At 35.7% G+C, this 21278-nt stretch overlaps 1 protein-coding gene across 1 annotated transcript in view; it reads right to left on the bottom strand.

Moving 5' to 3' along the window:
* Positions 1-21278, bottom strand: part of OLA1 (Obg like ATPase 1) — a 167692-nt gene that overhangs the window by 62545 nt on the left and 83869 nt on the right. The window contains exon 5 of the mRNA XM_082658526.1: positions 2918-3093. Within this exon, the coding sequence (XP_082514652.1) occupies positions 2918-3093 (176 nt within the window). The remainder of the gene's footprint in view (positions 1-2917; positions 3094-21278) is intronic.

Genomic DNA, 21278 nt, shown 5'->3' with positions numbered 1-21278 from the left:
ATGAGCAAAATAATTAGAACAAGCACTTCACAAAAGAGGAAATCCTAAAGGGCCAATCAATACTTAAAAAGGTCTCCAATCTTACATAACTAGAGAACTGCAAATGAGAACCATAACCAAATACCATTACACAGCTATCAAACTGCAAAAATGAAAAAGTCTGATAATACCAAGTACTGACAACAGGATAAACTCTCACAGACTAGGAAAACAGTGTTATGTAGTAAAGTCGAAGATATACATATACTACTGACTTCTATAATAAATATAAGACTTTATCCTTACATGCATCAGGATGTAAAAGAATGTTCACAGCTGCATTGCTCATGATTATAAAAAACTTTGAGGGAAAATTCAAATGCCCACTGACAGTAGAACAGATCTTAAAATTATGGTATTTTTTTTCAATGAAATATTTTACATTAAGAAAAACAAATGAATTAAAGATAAATGCAACATAAATGAACCGTACAAAATAATGCTGAATGAAAATGCTCATATAAATAGATACAACATGATACCATTTATATAAAGTTTGCACTTTATATACCATTTATATAAAGTTTGCACTCAGGAAAATAATTCATATCATTGCAGGTGGCACATACACCGATAAGGATATTATTATAAATTTCAGGATTATGGTTAGCTGTGGGAAGACAGAAAGTTTTAAGACTGGTAAGTGATGGAGATACTTTGGGGTGCTAAACAATATTCTATTTCTTGACCTGCAAGTAGGTTTTACTCCCATTTGTATCACAGCTATTTGTTAAACTATACATATGAGGTTAATGCTTTACAATTTTTAAAAGCATAAAAAAAAAAACCCAACATATTGGCCCTGTAGTTGGACTAATATGGTTGAAAAACTTGATCTACAATTTACTAAGTATGAAATCTTGAGCAATTCACAAAACCTCTTGAAACTTGGCCTTCCTCAGTTTTAACATGGAGATAATAATATATACCTTGCATGTTGTGAGATTTAAATAACATATATAAAAAGTGCCCAACAGTGCTTGGCTCAATAAATAGAAATATAAGATGTTCCTACACTGAAGGATTCTGTATTGTAAAGATGTTAATTCTTTCCAAATTGCGTTATAGACCCAACCAGAATCCTATTTTTGCTAACAACAAACTGAAAAAAAATTTCTAAAAAGCCATCTGTTTTACCACACTTACCAGTATTGGCTTTGCTACAAGATAATCTATAGCATGAATTCACAATAGGGGTAATATTACTCCCAGAGGGGCAAAAATTGGTTCTTGGGGGTGAAAAAAAACTTCGTTATTAAAATGTTTTGTGGCCCTCCAAAGCTCAAGTCTATCCAACAAATTCTTACTTGTTAGTATTTAATTTCTCTCATTAGGGAGAAATTTAATTAATTGAAATTTAATTCAATTTTTTTCCTTAGGGACAGTGATAATTTAAAAAAAAAGGTTGAGAAACATGAATCTATAATTTATTCTGAAGCAGCTGAATCTAATATTAGGAAAGAAAATGATGAAATAATCACAGTTTGGGGAAATAAGGAGTAATAACACTCAGCATTCTAGTTTTCTTTGAGAAGAAAGGCCAGGAAATGGTAGCCCAAGAATTTCAGAAGAACGTGATGCCTCTTTTCCCCATTTAAGTAAAAGTAAGATCGACAAATTTATTTTGAAGACAGTTAATGCTTCTGAAATATATATGGATGTCAGTAAGTTTCAATTAACTAAAGGATGACTGCATAAGGCTTTACTCTAATCAGAAACCATGCTGTTTGGGGCAAAGGAATTGCCTTCAATCCCAACATCTGTCTCAGGACGTTTTCCCCCTTTACAGAAAGGGATATCTTTCATACCCACATGTGAAATCCCCTTTTCCATCCTAAATCTTGTACAATTTCCTCAGACAAATCGCTCTCCCTTCTCCATTCTATTTGAACAGGGAAAAAGTGAAGTAACTATGATGTTAAGAAAAGTAAAATGACTTGGGCTCACTCCAGACTCTCAAGGAAATCAGTAGCACAATACAGGTCTCCCTGTTCCAAGACCAGGCACTTTCGACCATAATTTATTGGTAGTGTGACTGTTTAGAGGTTGATTCTGTAATTGATTTCTTCCTATTAGAGTTCCCTAATCAAAGGTATGTTTTCCAAACTTATTAAAAATAAATGAGAAAGCAAAAAGATAATCAGTTTCCAAAAATGAGAAAATAAAAAATAAACATATTAAAAACACATGAAAAGTTAAAAAGAAAAGAAATCTCTTCCTATAACAAAAAAACATAAAAATCAAGAACAGTTTGTGGAAGATGTTAATTAATGAGAAAATATATAATTAAGGCTGCTTTTTTAAGGTAAAAGACAATTTGATGATACTTAAACTAAAAGCTTCAAAACAGATTTTGAAACATTTCCTACAATATTACTAATAATTATTCACTACAATGTGATAGAAAACACATTTGAATATTAAAGACAATGACATGTGTTTTCACACCATAAAAGATTAAAATTATCTGTCTACTTTAACAGTGCATTCATTCGGTCAATCACTGTGGAAGACCAATTCCTTATGTAAATCACTTCTTCCAAATCCACAAAACTCATATTCAGTCCTTTATCTAAATCCAGTAAGTTTTCATCATAAAACCCCACATCTCCAACACCAAAACTTGAGGATATACATAGTAACCATAAAATACTCAATATTACTGCTATATATGGTCTCCTAAGAACACCTTAAACAGCCTGTCACCACAATCCTTCGCTGCCAAGAGAAAACAAGGTTTCTCAACAATTTTTTAACAGAAATGATCCTTGAATCCTAAAATTCCATAACAATATTAGTTATTGTATGTGCTTTATTTTAAAAATTTAATCAAGGAAAATGAACTCAAATATCTAAAGAAGCTGTAGATTTTACTTACATATTCAGGTTTTAGTTTTTTATCTCCTCCTCTCACAGCCACTTTTTCTAGTTTATCTATAACAGGCCCAATCATTTCCTCATCTTTAAGCTGAAGCTCTTCATGTATAATTTCTATATCTCGAATAGGATCTACACTTCCTTCAACATGCGTGATATCATCATCTTCAAAAGCACCTAAAATAAATTAAAGGGAAGCAATTCAATAAACAAATAACACAGAAGTTCATTATTAGAGTGAGCCAAGATTCCTAGAAGGTTAACAATTTATTCAAGTTATTCTGAATTCTTACAAGTAGGACAGAGTATTTTTTTTCCTATTTAGTACTGTTTAGGGCACTAGCAGCAAAACAGTAATTCAAGAGCCTCAACGTTTCAAAAACTGATTGAAATAAATAAAATTATGATCTTTAAAGAAAGAAAATTATGCTCCAGAACTACTGGTATTTTCAGGTTTGGTACGTTAAAAGATACCGTATTCCAGGCATGAGAGCCTGAAGTTCTAAACTGCACTATTAGGGTTTCCAAGGGAAACTGGATTTGGGGCGGGGGGTGGTGGTGGTGGTGAAATCATCTGGCAGACCTCTTCCCTGCTTCAATCTACTTTATCACTGTGGTTCTGACGGTGATTAGATAATGAACCACTCAGACACACAATTTACACAGCAGCTAATTTCATCGGCCTGATTTGAGGGTATGGTTTTTAGGGGACTATCAAAGAAGCAGATGAAGGTGCATTTGTCATATATGAGTGACAACCATTCACACTATCTGAACAAAATGGTGCTGGCCCTTATTAGAAACACATGTTATTATCACATATTTAAAGTGCAGTTGAAGCCATAATTTCAAATTGCCAACTGGAAACATAAGGGTAAAACAACCAGACATTACTCAAACATGTGTACTGACTTTATGCCCTTTTGAAGACATAATGTGGCAACATAATTCAACTGGGATTTACTCAAATTATCAGATAACAGTATCACAAAAATGAACAAATACTAAGAAATATTATAAACAGAATGCAATGATATACCTACCAAACAATAAACACATTTATAAACAAGTTAATTTAATTAAAATTACCAATTAGATTATATTCCCAAAATGAGATGCTTTCAAACATACAGTATCTATTATTTTAGATAGAGGTATCATAGGAATCATGACAGTTTGATTGAGTTTGATAAGAGAAAAACTGACTACAGCTCATTCTTACATACAAAAAAACCAAGACATTCTCATTACAGGTTGCAAACTTTTTAAATATAATTCCCCAGAATTAAAATAATTAATCTGTTCATATCTTAACGTGGAAATATTTGGTAATAATAATTATAAAAGTAAATTATTACAATTAAATATAACTATTTAAAATAATACTTAAGTATTCTTGGCAAACAATCGATGTTATATAGTACCTGATTCATATGAACAAAATTAGTAAGAAATGAGGAGGTACATTATATCTTACTAGTAAACACAACAGACAATGGTTTAGGTAAATTTTTTGAATATCTGAAAAGTATGAAAAAAGTTTCCCTGGAAGCACAATACTATTTACTTCTTATCATGATGAGGCAACTTACACAAATAGCACAATAAAACAGGAAAACTGAAAATAAAAGTTAGTTTCCTGGCACTCAGATCAACAAAGGAAACGTGGTCAGTTCAGTTATAGAAATAAAAAACGTTTTATGACACTTAGAATGAAAAATTTCTTATATAGTCATCTTGATGTAGGGGCTAATGAGTAACTATAGTGATGTCCTCAACAACATCCCTACAGTAAATGCATCAGCAGATTTTAAATGGCAATTTCTTAATTTCAGCCCTCCTTTTAAAATTTATTTTTTTTTAATTAATTGATTTATTTATTTTTGGCTGTGTTGGGTCTTCATTGCTCTGCATGGGCTTCCTCTAGTTGTGGTGAGCAGGGGCTACTCTTCGTTGCGGTGCACAGACTTCTCATTGCAGTGGCTTCTCTTGTTGCAAAGCACAGGCTCTCGGTGCACAGGCTTCAGCAGTCCCAGTACATATGCTCAGTAGTTGTGGCACACGGGCTTAGTTGCTCTGAGGCATGTGGGATCTTCCTGGACCAGGGCTCGAACCCGTGTCCCCTGCACTGGCAGGTGGATTTTTTTTTTTTTTAACATCTTTATTGGAGTATAATTGCTTTACAACGTTGTGTTAGTTTCTGCTGTATAACAAAGTGAATCAGCTATACGTATACATACATCCCCGTATCTCTTCCCTCTTGAGTCTCCCTCCCACCCTCCCTATCCCACCCCTCTAGGTGGTCACAAAGCACGGAGCTGATCTCCCTGAGCTATGCGGCTGCTTCCCACTAGCTATCTATTTTACATTTGGTAGTGTATATATGTCCATGCCACTCTCTCACTTTGTCCCAGCTTACCTTTCCCCCTCCCCGTGTCCTCAAGTCCATTCTCTATGTGGCAGGCAGATTCTTAACCACTGCGCCACCAGGGAAGTCCCAGCCCTCAATTTTAATTAAGTGGATAACAGAAACTGAATTGCGTTGTTGTTCCTATGACTGAAAGTTAGTGTTCCTATTTTATTCATTTGTATATGAGGTGGTAACATATTATGCAAATAACTTAAATTTATTTTTAAAAATAAATAGTGCCAAAAGTTAAGATAAAAATGAACGGAAGGGAACATTAAAGTTATCCTTCAAAACTGAATAGCCCTGTGATCAACTGGGGCCTAAAAGAGCTGTAAAATGTAAGCTTACAGAAAATTTGGCGGCCATTTGGGCAACTTCCCATTTCTTACAACTAAAAAATCAGAGATTAATTTCCAAAGACATGCTCCTGGGTCAACAGACATCACTGTACACTCACATCATAACATTCTTTCATATCTTTTTTAGTACAAGATTTACTGGTTAAGAATAAGGGCTTTAGGGACTTCCCTGGTGGTCCAGTGGTTGGGACTCCATGCTCCCAATGCAGGGGGCTGGGGTTCGATCCCTGGTCAGGGAAATGGATCCCACATGCCACAACTAAAGGTCCCAAGTGCGGCAAATGAAGATCCCGAGTGCTGCAACTAAGACCCGGCGCAGCCAAATAAATAAATAATTTTTTTTTTTTTTTTAAAAAGAATAAGGGCTTTAACAGCCTTGCTGGTCATAAAATCTTAGACAAATCACTGAACCTCTAAGGATCTCATTATCATATCTTTAAAATAAGATATTTCTACCTTTCAGAGGATGGGTATGATTAAATTGGATAATATATGTAAAGTGCTTAACAGAGAACTCTTTCAGTAACTGGGGCATATACTATTTTTTTTATGATGTAGGAATTAGTAATTTAGAAGAAACTCCATAGTAATATACTCAAACATTAATTTTGAATAATATCATTTCATGTCACTCAATTCACCTTGGAACAGTTTATAATAAACTTTGTGAGTTTACAGGTTTTCCCCCCACTAATTCTTACTAGTTCACCACAACATTTTTACCCTAGTCCATGGCAAAAGTTATTTATTTCAACTTCACATTAACTAAAACAATTAGTATCATAAATGTTACAATTATTATCACAATTCCCTTTTGGGGGAAATACTTTACTGATAAAGAAGATGACTAGAGTCATCTTGAAGACTATATCATACTGAATTGCTTGATGAGAAAGTTATTTCTCTTTCAATTCTCGTTTAGTCCTGACTATGTCAAGGAGAAAATGTTGGTTTGATGCCATTGATCTTTAATGTTTAACATTTATAAATTTATAAATGTTGATAACTTTTTTTTGATAACTTTTTATCAACAGAACAGGCCTCAGCCTCAGAGCTTCTAAAGGCTAAAAAATTAAATATGTAGTTTTCATTGTATTTATTTTCATTATCTTCAATTTTGGCAATTTCCCACTTACATTAGTGAAAACATTTCCTATTTAAATAAATTAAGTCAAAAATGTGAGATCACAATTTTTTTTTTGTAAAATCAAGAAATGTCTGAGAATATTAACTATGGTCATTTTGGTGGTGGGATGTCATCTGATTTTTAAAAACTATTTTGGTACTATTCCATATAAAATAGGATAATGTGATAGAGCATGTGTGTGCTGGGGGGAGGGGGTGGCATCGCTAGGCAAACTTTTTTTTTTATCTTTATTGGACTATAATTGCTTTACAATGTTGTGTTAGTTTCTGCTGTACAACAAAGTGAATCAGCTATATGTATACATATATCCCCATATCCCCTCCCTCTTGTGTCTCCCTCCCTCCCACTCTCCCTATCCCACCCCTCTAGGTGGTCACAAAGCACTGAGCTGATCTCCCTGTGCTATGCAGCAGCTTCCCACTAGCTATCTATTTAACATTTGGTAGTGTATATATGTCCATGCTACGCTCTCACTTCATCCCAGCTTCCCCTTCCCTACCGTGTCCTCAAGTCGTTCTCTACGTCTGTGTCCTTATTCCTGCCCTGCCATTAGGTTCATCAGTACCGTTTTTTTAGATTCCATATATATATGTTAGCATACGGTATTTGTTTTTCTCTTTCTGACTTACCTCATTCTGTATGACAGACTCTAGGTCCATCCACCTCACTACAAATAACTCAGTTTCGTTTCTTTTTATGGCTGAGTAATATTCCATTGTATATATGTGCCACGTCTTCTTTATCCATTCATTTGTTGATGGACATTTAAGTTGCTTCCATGTCCTAGCTATTATAAATAGTGCTGCAATGAACACTGTAGTACATGACTCTTTTTGAATCATGGTTTTCTCAGGGTATATGCCCAGTAGTGGGATTGCTGGGTCATATGGTAGTTCTATTTTTAGTTTTTTAAGGAACCTCCATACTGTTCTCCATAGTGGCTGTATCAATTTACATTTGCTGGGCAATACTTGTACTAGGATAGTCAGAGAAGCCTCTCTGAGGAGACGGTATTGGAGCTGAGAATAGAATGGCCAGAATGAGGGAGTAATGAGAAGACCTGAAGGAAGAGAGTTCTAAGAAGTAGAAATAAGGTCAGTGTGGGTGAACCACAGCAGAGGATAGTAAATAAAGTTTAAGTTGGAGAAGTAAAGCAGTTCACAAACATTTGTAAGCCATGGATGTTTGGATTTTATTCTAGCTATAATGGGAAGCCATTGATTAGGGAGCTTTAAATAAAGGGAAAGTAGGATGATGATATATGATTTATGACTTAAAGAAGCCACTTTGGTTACTCTCAAAAGAACAGACTTTAAGGGAGGGGACAAGAGTGATGGCAGAAAGACTAAGTTAGGGGGTAGTTGCAGTGGTGCAGATGAGTGGTAACCTGAAATAAAATTGCTGCTGTAGAGAAGATGAGAATGTTTGTACTGAGAATATATGATAGAATGGACTAGATGTAGTTTGGAAGGTCATGACTGGAGATACAAAATTGGGAATTATCAGATGTGTTTAAAGTTATGGGCTGGATGACATCAGAGAGAGCACTAAAAACTCAGGTGTCTGATAGGGAAGGATTTGGCAAAAGAGACTACGAAGTGGTGACAAAGTCAGTGAAAAACAAGGAATATGCTCTTCCAGGAGTAGGGGAAAGAAAATGTTTCAAGAAGAAAGGAGTATTCTCCTTTCTCCTAGAGAAAGATGATCATTGCTTCTGGCAAAGAGTAGTTCTTTGAGAAATATTTTATAATAGTTATGTCCCTTTCCATTAGAGTCTATTTCTTCCATATACCAGAGATGAGAATACTATGACTCAAGGATGTAAACATGGACCTCTTCTCTTATTTCTTATAACTGAAGAGTACGAAAGAGCTAAATTTTAGCATTGTTAAGCTCATTCTGGTTTTGAAAATATTCCTCTCTATATATACTCTGAGTAGATTAATTATACAAGGTAAAACACCATAAGATTTCTCAGTCTTTGAAAGAGATTCTAACTGTCAAGGCCTTTAAAAGAGATTCTGTCAAGAAGGTGGCCCACTTAGAAATCATAGCCACTTTCGAAGTTTCACATTCTAAGTATGCCAGCATAAACAAACACTGAAACAAAAATTGACCAACCTCAAGTTGGTCAACCAACTGGTACAGAATCATTAATTTCTTCTGTATTACTTCAGTTCTTTTTCTTTCTTTCCAACTAAATATAGTATTCTATTTAAAACAGTATATACATTAATGATCACATTTTAATAAAACTGTTTCTCTCTTTTAATAACACAGACCAAATGCTAATAAAAGTAATTCCTAGGCAAGGAGGTGTTGAGTAATTTTTAAATCTTCTTTATCAGTTTTGTCTTGCTTAAACTTTTTATAATGAACATGCATTGTTCATAAAAACAAGTCATTTTAAAAAGTCATTCTTTTTTAAACACAATAAACAAGTTTAACTTGTAGAAAAACTTACACAAATTTTAGTTAAAATTTTGGTTTTGCAGTGACTAGCCACAGGGAGAAAACCACCATAATCATGAAAATTATTTTATATCTGTACATTTCTTTATATACATATAAAAATGGTGACTGAAAATAATACTAACTATAATAAAGTCTCATTATTAAACAATGTGTTATAAGAGAAATTTAACCATAAGCTAGGCTCAGACTGGATTCCATCACAAAGATTCTTCACCCAGCAATCCTGCAATGTTTCCTTTCCCAATAAAGCACCTTTTTCAAACCTTCTTGACTTCTCTCACATTTCCGATCTTTCCTCTTCCCTCCTGCTACCCAGGAGACCTAATCTTTCTCACTTCACAGAGAAAATGCATGTCACCTTGGAATACCAAACCCCCTTTTTGTTTTTACCCAATCTTTCCTTCTTGCCAGCAGTAAACTGGAAAGCATTACCTTCTACTATTTATGTCCAATCTCTACTATCTCTGCTCTGGATCTTATCCCCTTCCAAGGAAGTTTGCTCCGCAGACTGTTCTTTGTATTTCCTGAGACCTCAATCTATTATGCCTCTCTCTCTCCTATATTTGTACCACCACCATTTCCATCAATACTTTCCCATCAATATTTAAGGAGGCTTAAGATTCTATGTTAAATCAGTCAGGTCAGTCACCCTCAGACATCAATTCCCTTTCCAGCCAAACTTCTTGGCTCCAAGCCATTCCTGCTCTCGCCACTTCTTTACTTCCTATACAAAACTTAACCCACAACAGTTTGGAGTGTGCCCCCACCAGGCTATCAGAAATCGATCTCAAAAAGAACACCAATGATTTGCCTTCATGATGCTAAATCAAACAGCCATTCTTCAGGAATCTTGAATCACCTCTCAGTAGCATCTAACTTCAGAGCACTGACGACGTCTCTTTCATTTCAACTGCATTCTCCTGATTTTCTTCTATTTTCTCTGGCCATTTCTTCTCAGGCTATTCCTTTCCTTGCTCTAACCACCACATAAATGTTGATATCTCTCTTAGCTCTCTCTCTTAACCCTCTATTACACACTCTTTCACAGAATTTCCAGCCCCAAACTCGCTTGATTGACTCCAGTATACTTTGAGGTAACAGCAAATAAAATGACCAAAAAATGTATTTTTAGTTATTAAATAAATCATTTCTATTATAAAATGTGTTCACTAAGTGAATGCAAAATGTCAATGCTCATATTAAAGCTGTGACTTTTAAAATTTGTGTACCTCTTTACTGAGAGCCAGTCAAAATACAGACTTGGTGAGATACATTTGACTATCCACGTGGTATTGAACACTCTGCATCATATTTATTTCTTGGTATGATTTGGCAGAAATGAGTTGGCTATTTTCAATTATAAATGGACTGAAGATTGACCAACTTACTCATTAATTCATTCATTCAAATCCTACCTTATTCCATAAAGATTTGAGTAAGACAGACAAATCCATACTTTTAGGATGCTTAATCTAACTGGAAAAGACTTCAGAAATAAAAATATACTTTGAAAATTCAGCACTTCAGTGAACTGCTTTGCTATATTACTACTTAAATTTGGGTTATATTCAGCTTTCAGAAGCGAAGCATCCCTAGCTATACAGAAATAGATTTTAAAACACGTGATGTATTTAAGTGTACAGGCTTCACAGCGGTACTTTATAAACTACCTGTCATGCAAAACTTGATATTCCAAATTGTATGTCTAGAGTTTACTTGGAAATAAGAGGGTATGTGGTCAAGATGGGCCTATTTTACTTAAGTTCTTTCCATCCTCTACCACTATACAATCAATGCATAAACTGTCACCTCCTCAACATATGCAGACCACAATATGCCTTGCTAAACGTAAGTTCCCCACTTAAAGAAAGCTTGCTTATACATAACAATGTGCTAAGTCTTAAGAATTAAAAACAAAAATCAAAATATGAGGACCTTAGTCTTAATAATTAGACAATTGGTTGGGAAAACAAATCTAAGCCAATAAAAAAGGAGAACAATACTCACTAGCAAGGACCTTAAATATAGGTTCAATTAATAATAACGAATCATCAAGGCCTTTAAATACAGAAATTTGGTATAGGTAAAGAAGATAAAGAAAGGCATGACAAGTAACAGGAAAAAGCATCAGATAAAAAAATGAAGGTTGAAATAAAGAAGGCTTACTGGAAAGCTGACTATAGTGAGACACTGTATTGAGGAGTGGTAGGAGACAAAAACTTAGTACACCCAGTAGGGTAAAGAATAGGGAAGTCCAAATAGCAAGGTAAGTCTGGATTGCATCTGCTAGTCAATAGGGAGGCAACATTGGTTTTTATGTTATTGAGTAACAAACAAAAAGTGGCATTTTAGAAAGACTAACCAGAAGTAGGGAACCAGCTAAAAGAGAACTGCTGTACTCCAAATATGGTGATAAAGAAGTACACTAGAATACTGATGGGAGATATGAAGGCAGGATACATAGTGTAACTTTAGCAAAGAAAATAATGTCATCTACATAAAAGCAATGAGAAAGAGAGAGAGAGACAGAGAAAGACAGAGAGAGGTGTGGGGGAGATATCATGACAAGGTTTCAAGTCAAAAGATCTTTATCTGCATCTAAGGTAACATCGGTACATGTAAGATTTAAGAGCCCAAATCAAGTATGGAAGCAAAAAGTATTATATAACCAAAGACTCTAGAAATATCCACAAATCAATCAATGTGATATACCACATCAACAAGTTGAAGAATAAAAACCATATTATCATCTCAATAGATGCAGAAAAAGCTTTTGACAAAATTCAACACTGATTTATGATAAAAACTCTCCAGAAAGTAGACACAGAGGGAAACTACCTCAACATAATAAAAGCCATATACGACAAACCCAGAGCAAACATCATTCTCAGTGGTGAAAACCTGAAAGGCATTCCCTTTAAGATCAGGAACAAGACAAGGATGTCCACTTTCACCACTATTATTCAACATAGTATTGGAAGTCCTAGCCACAGCAATCAGAAGAAAAAGAAATAAAAGGAATACAAATTGGAAAAGAAGAAGTAAAACGGTCACTGTTTGTCGATGACATGATACTATACATAGAAAATCCTAAAGATGCCACCAGAAAACTACTAGAACTAATCAATGAATTTGGTAAGGTTGCAGGTTACACAGAAATCTCTTGCATTCCTATATGCTAACAATGAAAGATCAGAAAGAGAAATCAAGGAAACAATCCCATTTACCATTGCATCAAAAAGAATAAAATACCTAGGAATAAATCTACCTAAGGGGGCAAAAGACCTGTACAGTAAGTCCCCTACATATGAACCTTCAAGTTGCAAACTTTCAAAGATGCGAACATGCGTTCGGATAAGGAGTTGAAAGAGGTCTTCAGCAACTTAGTGACCCTCGGCAAGAAGCTGGAGCTAGATCTGCAAGAGTACGACTTCACTGAACTCCTTGCTGTGCAACATGAGGAGCTTACTAATGAAGACCTGATGGAATCGGAGGCCCACAGAAAGGACGAAGAGAGACAAGAGGAAGAAGTAAATGATGAACCGAAGAGATTCACGAAGCAGGAAATGGCAAGGGGATTTTCTTTATTTGAGGAGGCACTGTTAGTTTTTGAGGCACAGGACCCAAACGTAGAATGGTACACGAAGGTTGCAGCAGCCATTAAGAATGCAATCCGGTGCTACCATGTCATCTATGACAGGAAAAAAAGAGATATTACCCAGACATCACTGGATCATTTTTTCAAAAGGGTAGATAGAATTGAATCCAGCAAGGAACCAGAAACCGTGCCATCAATGTCAGGCATGAGTGAAACTGCAGCTTGCCCTCCATCTCCTATTGCTGATGATCCTTCAGCTCTACCATCTCCCACCTCCACTTCCTCCTCCAGTCAGTAACTCTTCTTGCCTGTTCACTCGATGCCGGCCCCCGTATGCCAGCTGTTGTACTGTACTATTGTACTTTTCAAGGTACCGTACTGTAAGATTAAAAATGTTTTCTTTATTTTTTGTGTTTGTTTTTATGTATTATTTGTGTGAAAAGCATTATAAACCTATTACTGTACAGTACTATGGAGCTGACTGTGTTAGTTGGGTACCTAGGCTAACTTTGTTGGACTTACGAACAAATTGGACTTAAGAACATGCTCTTGGATCGGTACCTGTCCCTATGTAGGGGATCTACTGTACTCAGAAAACTATTAAGATACTGATGAAAGAAATAAAAGATGACACAAACAGATGGAGAAACATACCATGTTTTTGGATTGGACGAATCAATACTGTGAAAATAACTATACTACCCAAAGCAATCTGCAGATTCAATGCAATCCCTATCAAATTACCAATGGCATTTTTCACAGAATTAGAACAAAAAATTTTACAATTGTATGGAAACACAAGAGACCCCAAATAGCCATAGCAATCTTGAGAAAGAAAAACGGAGCTGGAGGAATCAGACTCCCTGACTTCAGACTATACTACAAAGCTACAGTAATCAAAACAGTACGGTACTGGCACAAAAACAAATATAGATCAATGGAACAGAATAGAAAGTCCATGCACTATGGTCACCTAATCTATGACAAAGGAGGCAAGGATATACAATGGAGAAAAGACAGCCTCTTCAATAAGTGGTGCTGGAAAAACTGGACAGCTACATGCAAACAAATGAAATTAGGACACTCTCTAAAACCATACACAAAAATAAACTCAAAATGGATTAAGGACCTAAATGTAAGGCTGGATACTATGAAACTCCTAGAGGAAAACATAGGCAGAATGCTCTCTGACATAAATTGCAGCAGTATCTTTTTGGATCCACCTCCTACAGTACTGAAAATAAAAACAAAAATAAACAAATGGGACTTATATAATTTAAAAGCTTTTGCACAGCAAAGGAAACCATAAACAAAATGAAAAAGACAACCCACAGAATGGGAGAAAATATTTCCAAATGAATGAACACAAGGGATTACTCTCCAAAATATACAAACAGCTCATGCAGCTCAATATCAAAAAAAACCCAACCCAATCAAAAGAAAAAAACAAATGGGCAGAAGGTCTAAATAGAAGGTCTAAATTTCTCCAAAGAAGACATACAGATGGCCAAAAAGCATATGAAAAGATGTTCAACTTCGCTAATTATGAGAGAAATGCAAATCAAAACTAAAACGAGGTATCATCTCACACCAGTCAGAATGGCCATCATCAAAAAGTCTACAAACAATAAATGCTCGAGAGCGTGTAGAGAAAAGGGAACCCTCCTACACTGTTGGTGGGAATGTAAACTGGTACAGCCACTATGGAGAACAGTATGGAGGTTCCTTAAGAAACTAAAACTAGAGCTACCATATGACCCAGCAATCCTACTCCTGGACATGTATCTGGAGAAAAATATGGTTCAAAAGGATACATGCACCCCAATACTCATTGCAGTGTTGTTTACAATAGCCAAGATGTGGACAGCTGTCCATGGACAGATGAATGGATAAGAAGAAGTGGTACATATATACAATGAAATATTACTCAGCCTAAAAAGAATGAAATAATGTCATTTGCAGCAACATGGATGGACCTGGAGATGGTCATACTAAATGAAGTCAGTCAGACAGAGGAAGACAAATATTATATGATATTGCTTATATGTGGAATCTAAAAAAAGGGTACAAATTAACTTATCTACAAAACAGAAATAGAGTTACAGATATAAGAAACAATCTTATGGTTACCAGGGGGTAAGGGGGGGGAGGGACAAATTGGGAGAGTGGGATTGACATATACACACTACTATATACAAGATAGATAACTAATAAGGACCTACTGTATAGCACAGGGAACTCTACTCAATACTCTGTAATGGCCTATATGGGAAAAGAATCTAAAAAGAGTGGATATATGCATATGTATAACCAATTCACTTTGCTGTACACCTGAAATTAACACAACATTGTAAATCAACTATACTCCAATAAAAAATTTTTAAACAGACTCTAGAAAAAAAGAAATAAAATTATTATACAAATATACTGAATCTTAAATCACAACAGCAAAATATCCTGTGTCCTATGTGGTAAATAATAAATGTTCTGAGCATCTATATTCTAATCCAGAGTCCCACCAAAATCACTGAATGGTTAAGGGCCACAATCCTAAACCAGTAAAAAATAAATTATTAAATACAATGTTAGAAATCAAGACAAGGATATCCTCCTCAAAAAAATCTCTATCTTTTCACATCTCTAATCCGTTCTTTAAAACCTACCTTGTGTCAGAACTATGATTCCCAACTTACTTATAATTCTATAGCTCATTACTATTTAAAGAGAAGGGAGAGAGCTAAACTTGCATTGGCAATTCACTTAACATCTACAGCTTTATTCATAAACACTGAAAAATGCTAGTTCCTATTTATTTTTTATAAATGACATGACAAAAATTCTTTATTGTATGGGGGAAGAGTAGTTTAAAGGGGTAGTTATGGCCATAAATAAAATAAAATAAAATCTTGCCATTTGCAACAACATGGAATAACTTAGAGGGTATCATGAGAAGTGAGATAAGTCAGACAAAGACAAATACCATATAACCTCACTTATGTGGAACTTAAAACACAAAACAAATGAACAAACAAAACAAAATGCAAATAGATTCATAGATACAGAGACCAAACTGGGGCTGCCAGAGGAGGGGGCTGGGTGGGTGAAATAGGTGAAGGGGATTCAGAGGTACAAACTTCCAGTTATAAAATAAGTAAGTCATAGGAATGTAATATACAGCATAAGAAATATGGTCAATAATATTGTAATAACTTCATATAGGGACAGATGGTTGACTTATCATGGTGATGATTTTGTAATGTATTTAAACATTGAATCACTATGTTGTACACCTGAAACTAACATAATATTGTACATCAACTATATTTCAATTAAAAAAAAAGAAAAGAAAAAATGTTGCCTGCCTGCCACAACTAAGACCCAGTGCAACAATTTTTTTTTTAATAAATTTTATTTATTTATTTATTTTTGGCTGTGTTGGGTCTTCGCTGCTGAGCACGGACTTTCCCTAGTTGCGGCGAGTGGGGGCTACTCTTCGTTGCCGTACGCTTGCTTATTGTGGTGGCTTCTCTTGTTGTGGAGCATGGGCTCTTGGTGCACAGACTTTAGCAGCTGTGGCACAAGGGCTCAGTAGTTGTGGCTCACGGGCTCTAGAGCGCAGGCTCAGTAGTTGTGGCGCACGGGCTTAGTTGCTCCACGGCATGTGGGATCTTCCCGGACCAGGGACCGAACCTGTGTCCCCTGCATTGGCAGGCGGATTCTTAACCACTGTGCCACCAAGGAAGTCACATACATGTGTTGCTGATTAGAAGCAACACATTACAATATTTTACAATATAATTCTTTTAAATGTACAGAACACCAGAAAACTCTACCTAACGGTTACTGGTATTGTACTTATATTGTAGATAATTAGATATTCACACCATTAAGGAATCCTTAAAGTCACTTAAAAGTTATGAATTATAACCCAGAGTCAACACCTGTACTTAATTATATTCAATTGCTCAAGGGTTTTACATTTTTAGTCGCTGCAACATATCAACTCTTTCCAAAGAAGCAGGCAGAAAAGTACCTTAATGAGAACTAACATTCATCTCTGAACAAGATTTTCACTTCTTATTCTATATAATAGATATTTAGATGTGTAAAAGCTAAATTTAATCAATGGTATTTTGAATTAATATTTATTGCGATTCTGCTCTACTTCCAATGTTGAGCAAGCTGCTTTTGCTGTATTTAATCTTACTAACTTCCTAATTTCTAAAACATCACTTAGCCTTCTGTCACTAGAAAAGGTGCTCTATAAACTGAGCTTGCCCTACCCTCACTCTCCACAAATCCTCAGCTAAAGTCAAACTCTTGTACTGACTCCCTAAGCCCTGAAAGTTCTTAATATTCAACTGTCAGTAAACTTTTGCCCACTCCCTTCCCTGGGCCTCAAAGATACATATTCTTTCTTTCTATTACAAATCACATCCATCCCTAAAATGCATAGCTTAACTTCCCCTCATCAGCACAGCAATTCTAGGAGTCCAGGTCTAAGAGATCTCTACCATCCTTGGGTCAGAAAAGGAATTGAAGACACTTGTTTGGAATAAGGTGTGGTAAAACTGGTGATTTAATATATTACCCTAAATATGACTCCTGGGAAAATCCATTTTTGTATCTTTTTAAAGAATAATGTTGTTAGGAGAGAAAATGCAAATGGAGTAATGCACAGAACTAGAATTCTAACTTTATTACCAGCACTGTAAGCAATGAATAAAAGGAGTCATGTGAACTCTCTGCCCTTTAAGAAATAAACTAAATGACAAATCAGAGCTTTAATTTTTCTAATGTTGGTGCCCACTAATATCCCACACCTTTCAATCAAACTGACCTACATTCAATGCTCTCATTTTACATTTTCAGTGCTGTTACTCATCATTCTGCATGGAATATTCTTCCTCCCCATTTCTGCCTTTCAAAAAAAAGTTACGTATCTTTCACGACCTTAATTAGATGCCACTGAAATGGTATCTCCACGATGATGCCTTCTCTAACCATATCCTGACCTGTAGCATGTATATCTAATATTAGAATATGTGATTCTATCTTCTACTTATTTAAGTTCTAGGATTCTGTCTTAAATGCCTTTCTTGTTCCTTCCAGTGCCTTAATCAGAGCTGATATACAATTAGGTACAAGGTGAAGTGAAGAGTAAAGGAATCAATGAATGAATGAATGTCTCGAGCACTTTTTAGCACTCAGAATGAAAAACTGTTAGAGGAGAACGACAGATTCTAGACGAAGTTAGACATGCAGCACAACAGCAAAGGATCAATTTCACAGCACACAATAAGATATTTAGCAAGTACTTCAAAGAAACCAGTGCTAAGCATGTCAATCACATAAAGTAACAGGGGAAGTAACGCACAAAACATGGCAAACTGAAATAACAGATGTGAGACGTTTCTTGTGTTTCATCTCTTCACCTCTGAATTGCTTGGCTATTAGTGACGATATTCACTTCATTATTTTCTGAGGACTTCTTGGGCACTGGATTACATATTATGGCATAATTTTTTAAATGTATAAATCAAATTAAGAAGAGGGCAAACCTATACACTATAACTAAGACAAATAAATGCAGCCATAAAAGAAAAAGAGAGAGAAGGGATTGATTAGCGTGAATCAAGATTGAGGAGGGAAGGCTTGAGTACAGATTAAGACTTTTAGGGACAGATATTAGCAAAGGGAAGCAGAGAGTCAAGAGGAAATTCCAGGCAGGATAGAAGTATAAATAGAGCAGAAATGATGCAGGGCACAGACTCTGGAATCAGATTACCTAGATTCAAATCTGGATTTCAGACTGTTTGATTCATTAGTTGTGTGATTATTTAATTTCTCTGTGCCTTAGTTTCCTTGTCTAAAATCTAGAGAATAATACCTACCTCATAAGATTGCCCTGAAGATTAAAAGTGGTAACATATGTCAAGATCTTAGGATGTAAACACTCAAAATATGTTAGTTACACTTATAAATGAAAAGCTGAAGACAAGGTGTATACCAGGGTTTCTCAACCTTGGCAGTCCTAACATCTGGGGCCGGGTAATTCTTCTTTGCGGGGGTTCGACCTGTGCATTGCAGGATGTTTCAACAGCACCCTTGGCCTCTCCAAACCAGATGCCGGTAACACACACACCCACACCACCCGCGTGAGTGTGCGCGCACATGCACACAGGCACACGCCCCAGCTGTGAAGATCAAAACTGTCTCTAGACGTTGCTAACTCACAGTTGAGAACCGCCGGTGGACACGAAAAGACAAAGGTTGTGCTATGTATCGACCAGAAGATGTTGCCATAGGTTCAAATGTGTGGTGTCAATTGATGAAAAGATTAAATTAAAATTTAATCTCCTTGATTATAAAATTCCTATGTAGATTTTCAGAGGAGTGCTCTTGTGATCTTGCCCTTGCTCGCTTATTCACTCACACTCTTTAAACGATTCTATCAGTTATATACAAGATCTAATAATAGCTTGGAAAGAGACTACTAGTCACAAACAGTGCAGCTGACTGTTGGGTACTAGTTATAGAAATAACAAGAAAGTGGTTAAATCTAAAAAAAAAATTAAATCTTTACGAAGATTTTTTTTTTGTCTAGTGGGTAGGAAGAATGACATTAAATTGAGAAGAAATGAAATGTGGCCAGTCATAAAATTGGAGATGTTTAAGATGCATAGTTTAAGAGACATATTTGACAAAAGTGTACTGAATGTTAATCACAAAGAGAATGATGCCAAGAGCTGGAAGGCAAATTTCAGAGGTGAGAGAAAGCTCAATAAGATTAGTTTCTGCCTTTGAAGATGTTTAGGAGAGAAATAGGTCAGCATATAATAAATACAAGAAAGTAAATCCAGGATGAAGGGAAGTAGGGAGGGGGTCAGTATTCAGTACAAGCTGATGGAAAGTCAGCCTTAAGGTTTCAAACTGGAACACTGGTGTTACATAGACGTCATTTAAACTTTAAGATATGTGTGCAGGTTTTGATGGAAGTATAAATTATTTTTTAATCTCATATTTAAGTACATGGACGCTCTGATAAGAGATAATATTGCCTCTGCTAGAGTTTGATACTGGTGTTTAAATACCTGAAAAATGTAAACATGTGACAGGTATTAATCAGTTAAATAAATGACTGGCTATTAATTTTTTAGATAACTATTTTTAGCTTTAGCTATAATATCAATGGATTATAACTTTTACCTAGTTTTTTTAAGATATGGTGGGGTAGGGGTGGGGATAGAAGGAATGGAAAAGGAAGGACTCACCAAGAACATCTGGTGTTAGAATAGGAAAATAACGGTTTGACTAAATCCACATTACATGATAGGGATCATTCTTGGGTCCAAACTGCAAAGGTAGATGTCATAAAACCAAATAACATACCTCATAAAATAATTATGCTCTTAAATGCAATAATCCACAGTTCTAAAATGAGACCAGAAACACAGAAGGAAGATTAAGGACAGGAAAGCAACTGAACCTTTTGAAGCAGATTGTGTAAGGTAGGTCACCGCATACCCAGTAGTCTTCCAACCCAATCCACCCGAATTGGTTCAACAAAATTGGTACCAGCTACCTGAGAAATTCCTAGAATTCTATTGCTACCCTAAAGATCACCATCAATAGTTAAGTCAGAGCAAACAATCACCACCAGGTGGTGCCAAATCAAAGCCAGTACCAAAAGGGATTTGGCTGGGCCCGCACCTTGCCACACCCTCAGCCCCTGCAACTAGGTGTGTGGGCTCACCCCAGCCGTTCCATTCATCTGGCAATAAACTGCCCTCGTACTTTATGCAGCTGAAACTTTTGGACCCCAGCAGAACATTATAGCAGAGGAGGGGTCGTTACTGTAATACATTCTTTGGGGTGGGGGGAGGAGGAAGATGAGAACCAGGACTTATTTAAGAAGACTAGTTACAAAGGAATAAATTCGAAAAAAAAAAATTTTTGTTTTATGCCAGTTTTCATTCATGTAAACTCAGATAAAGCCTTAAAATAATCAGGAAATCATAATGCCATCTACAAAAAGTTCTGACTTATCAAGACTTTAAATAGTTAAATAGCAACACAATTAATGCTTCAAGGCTTTCCCACATGGCTCCGCTAATGAACCATGATATTCAACAAGAGTAAAAAGATATAATATTGCTGATGCCCCTAAAGAAAGTTAAATGATCCTACAGCTCTTCTGTCTTTAGAGCTATTTTGTCTTTAGAGCATAAAACATGGGGACTATAGTATTAAAGTAAGACAAATCTCCCCACCCCTTCCCCAATGTAAAAAAAAAAAGTTAGTTCCTCTTAATTCCTTTAAGAATCACCTTAAAATGTCTAATAAAAGACTTCATGGCAAACTTATTCCCCT

This window comes from Grampus griseus (genome assembly GCF_964374135.1).
Source record: "Grampus griseus genome assembly, chromosome: 7".
NCBI classification, from domain to species: domain Eukaryota; kingdom Metazoa; phylum Chordata; class Mammalia; order Artiodactyla; family Delphinidae; genus Grampus; species Grampus griseus.
The sequence above is the reverse complement of the archived record's forward strand: the minus strand, read 5'-3'. Positions and strand labels throughout refer to the sequence as shown.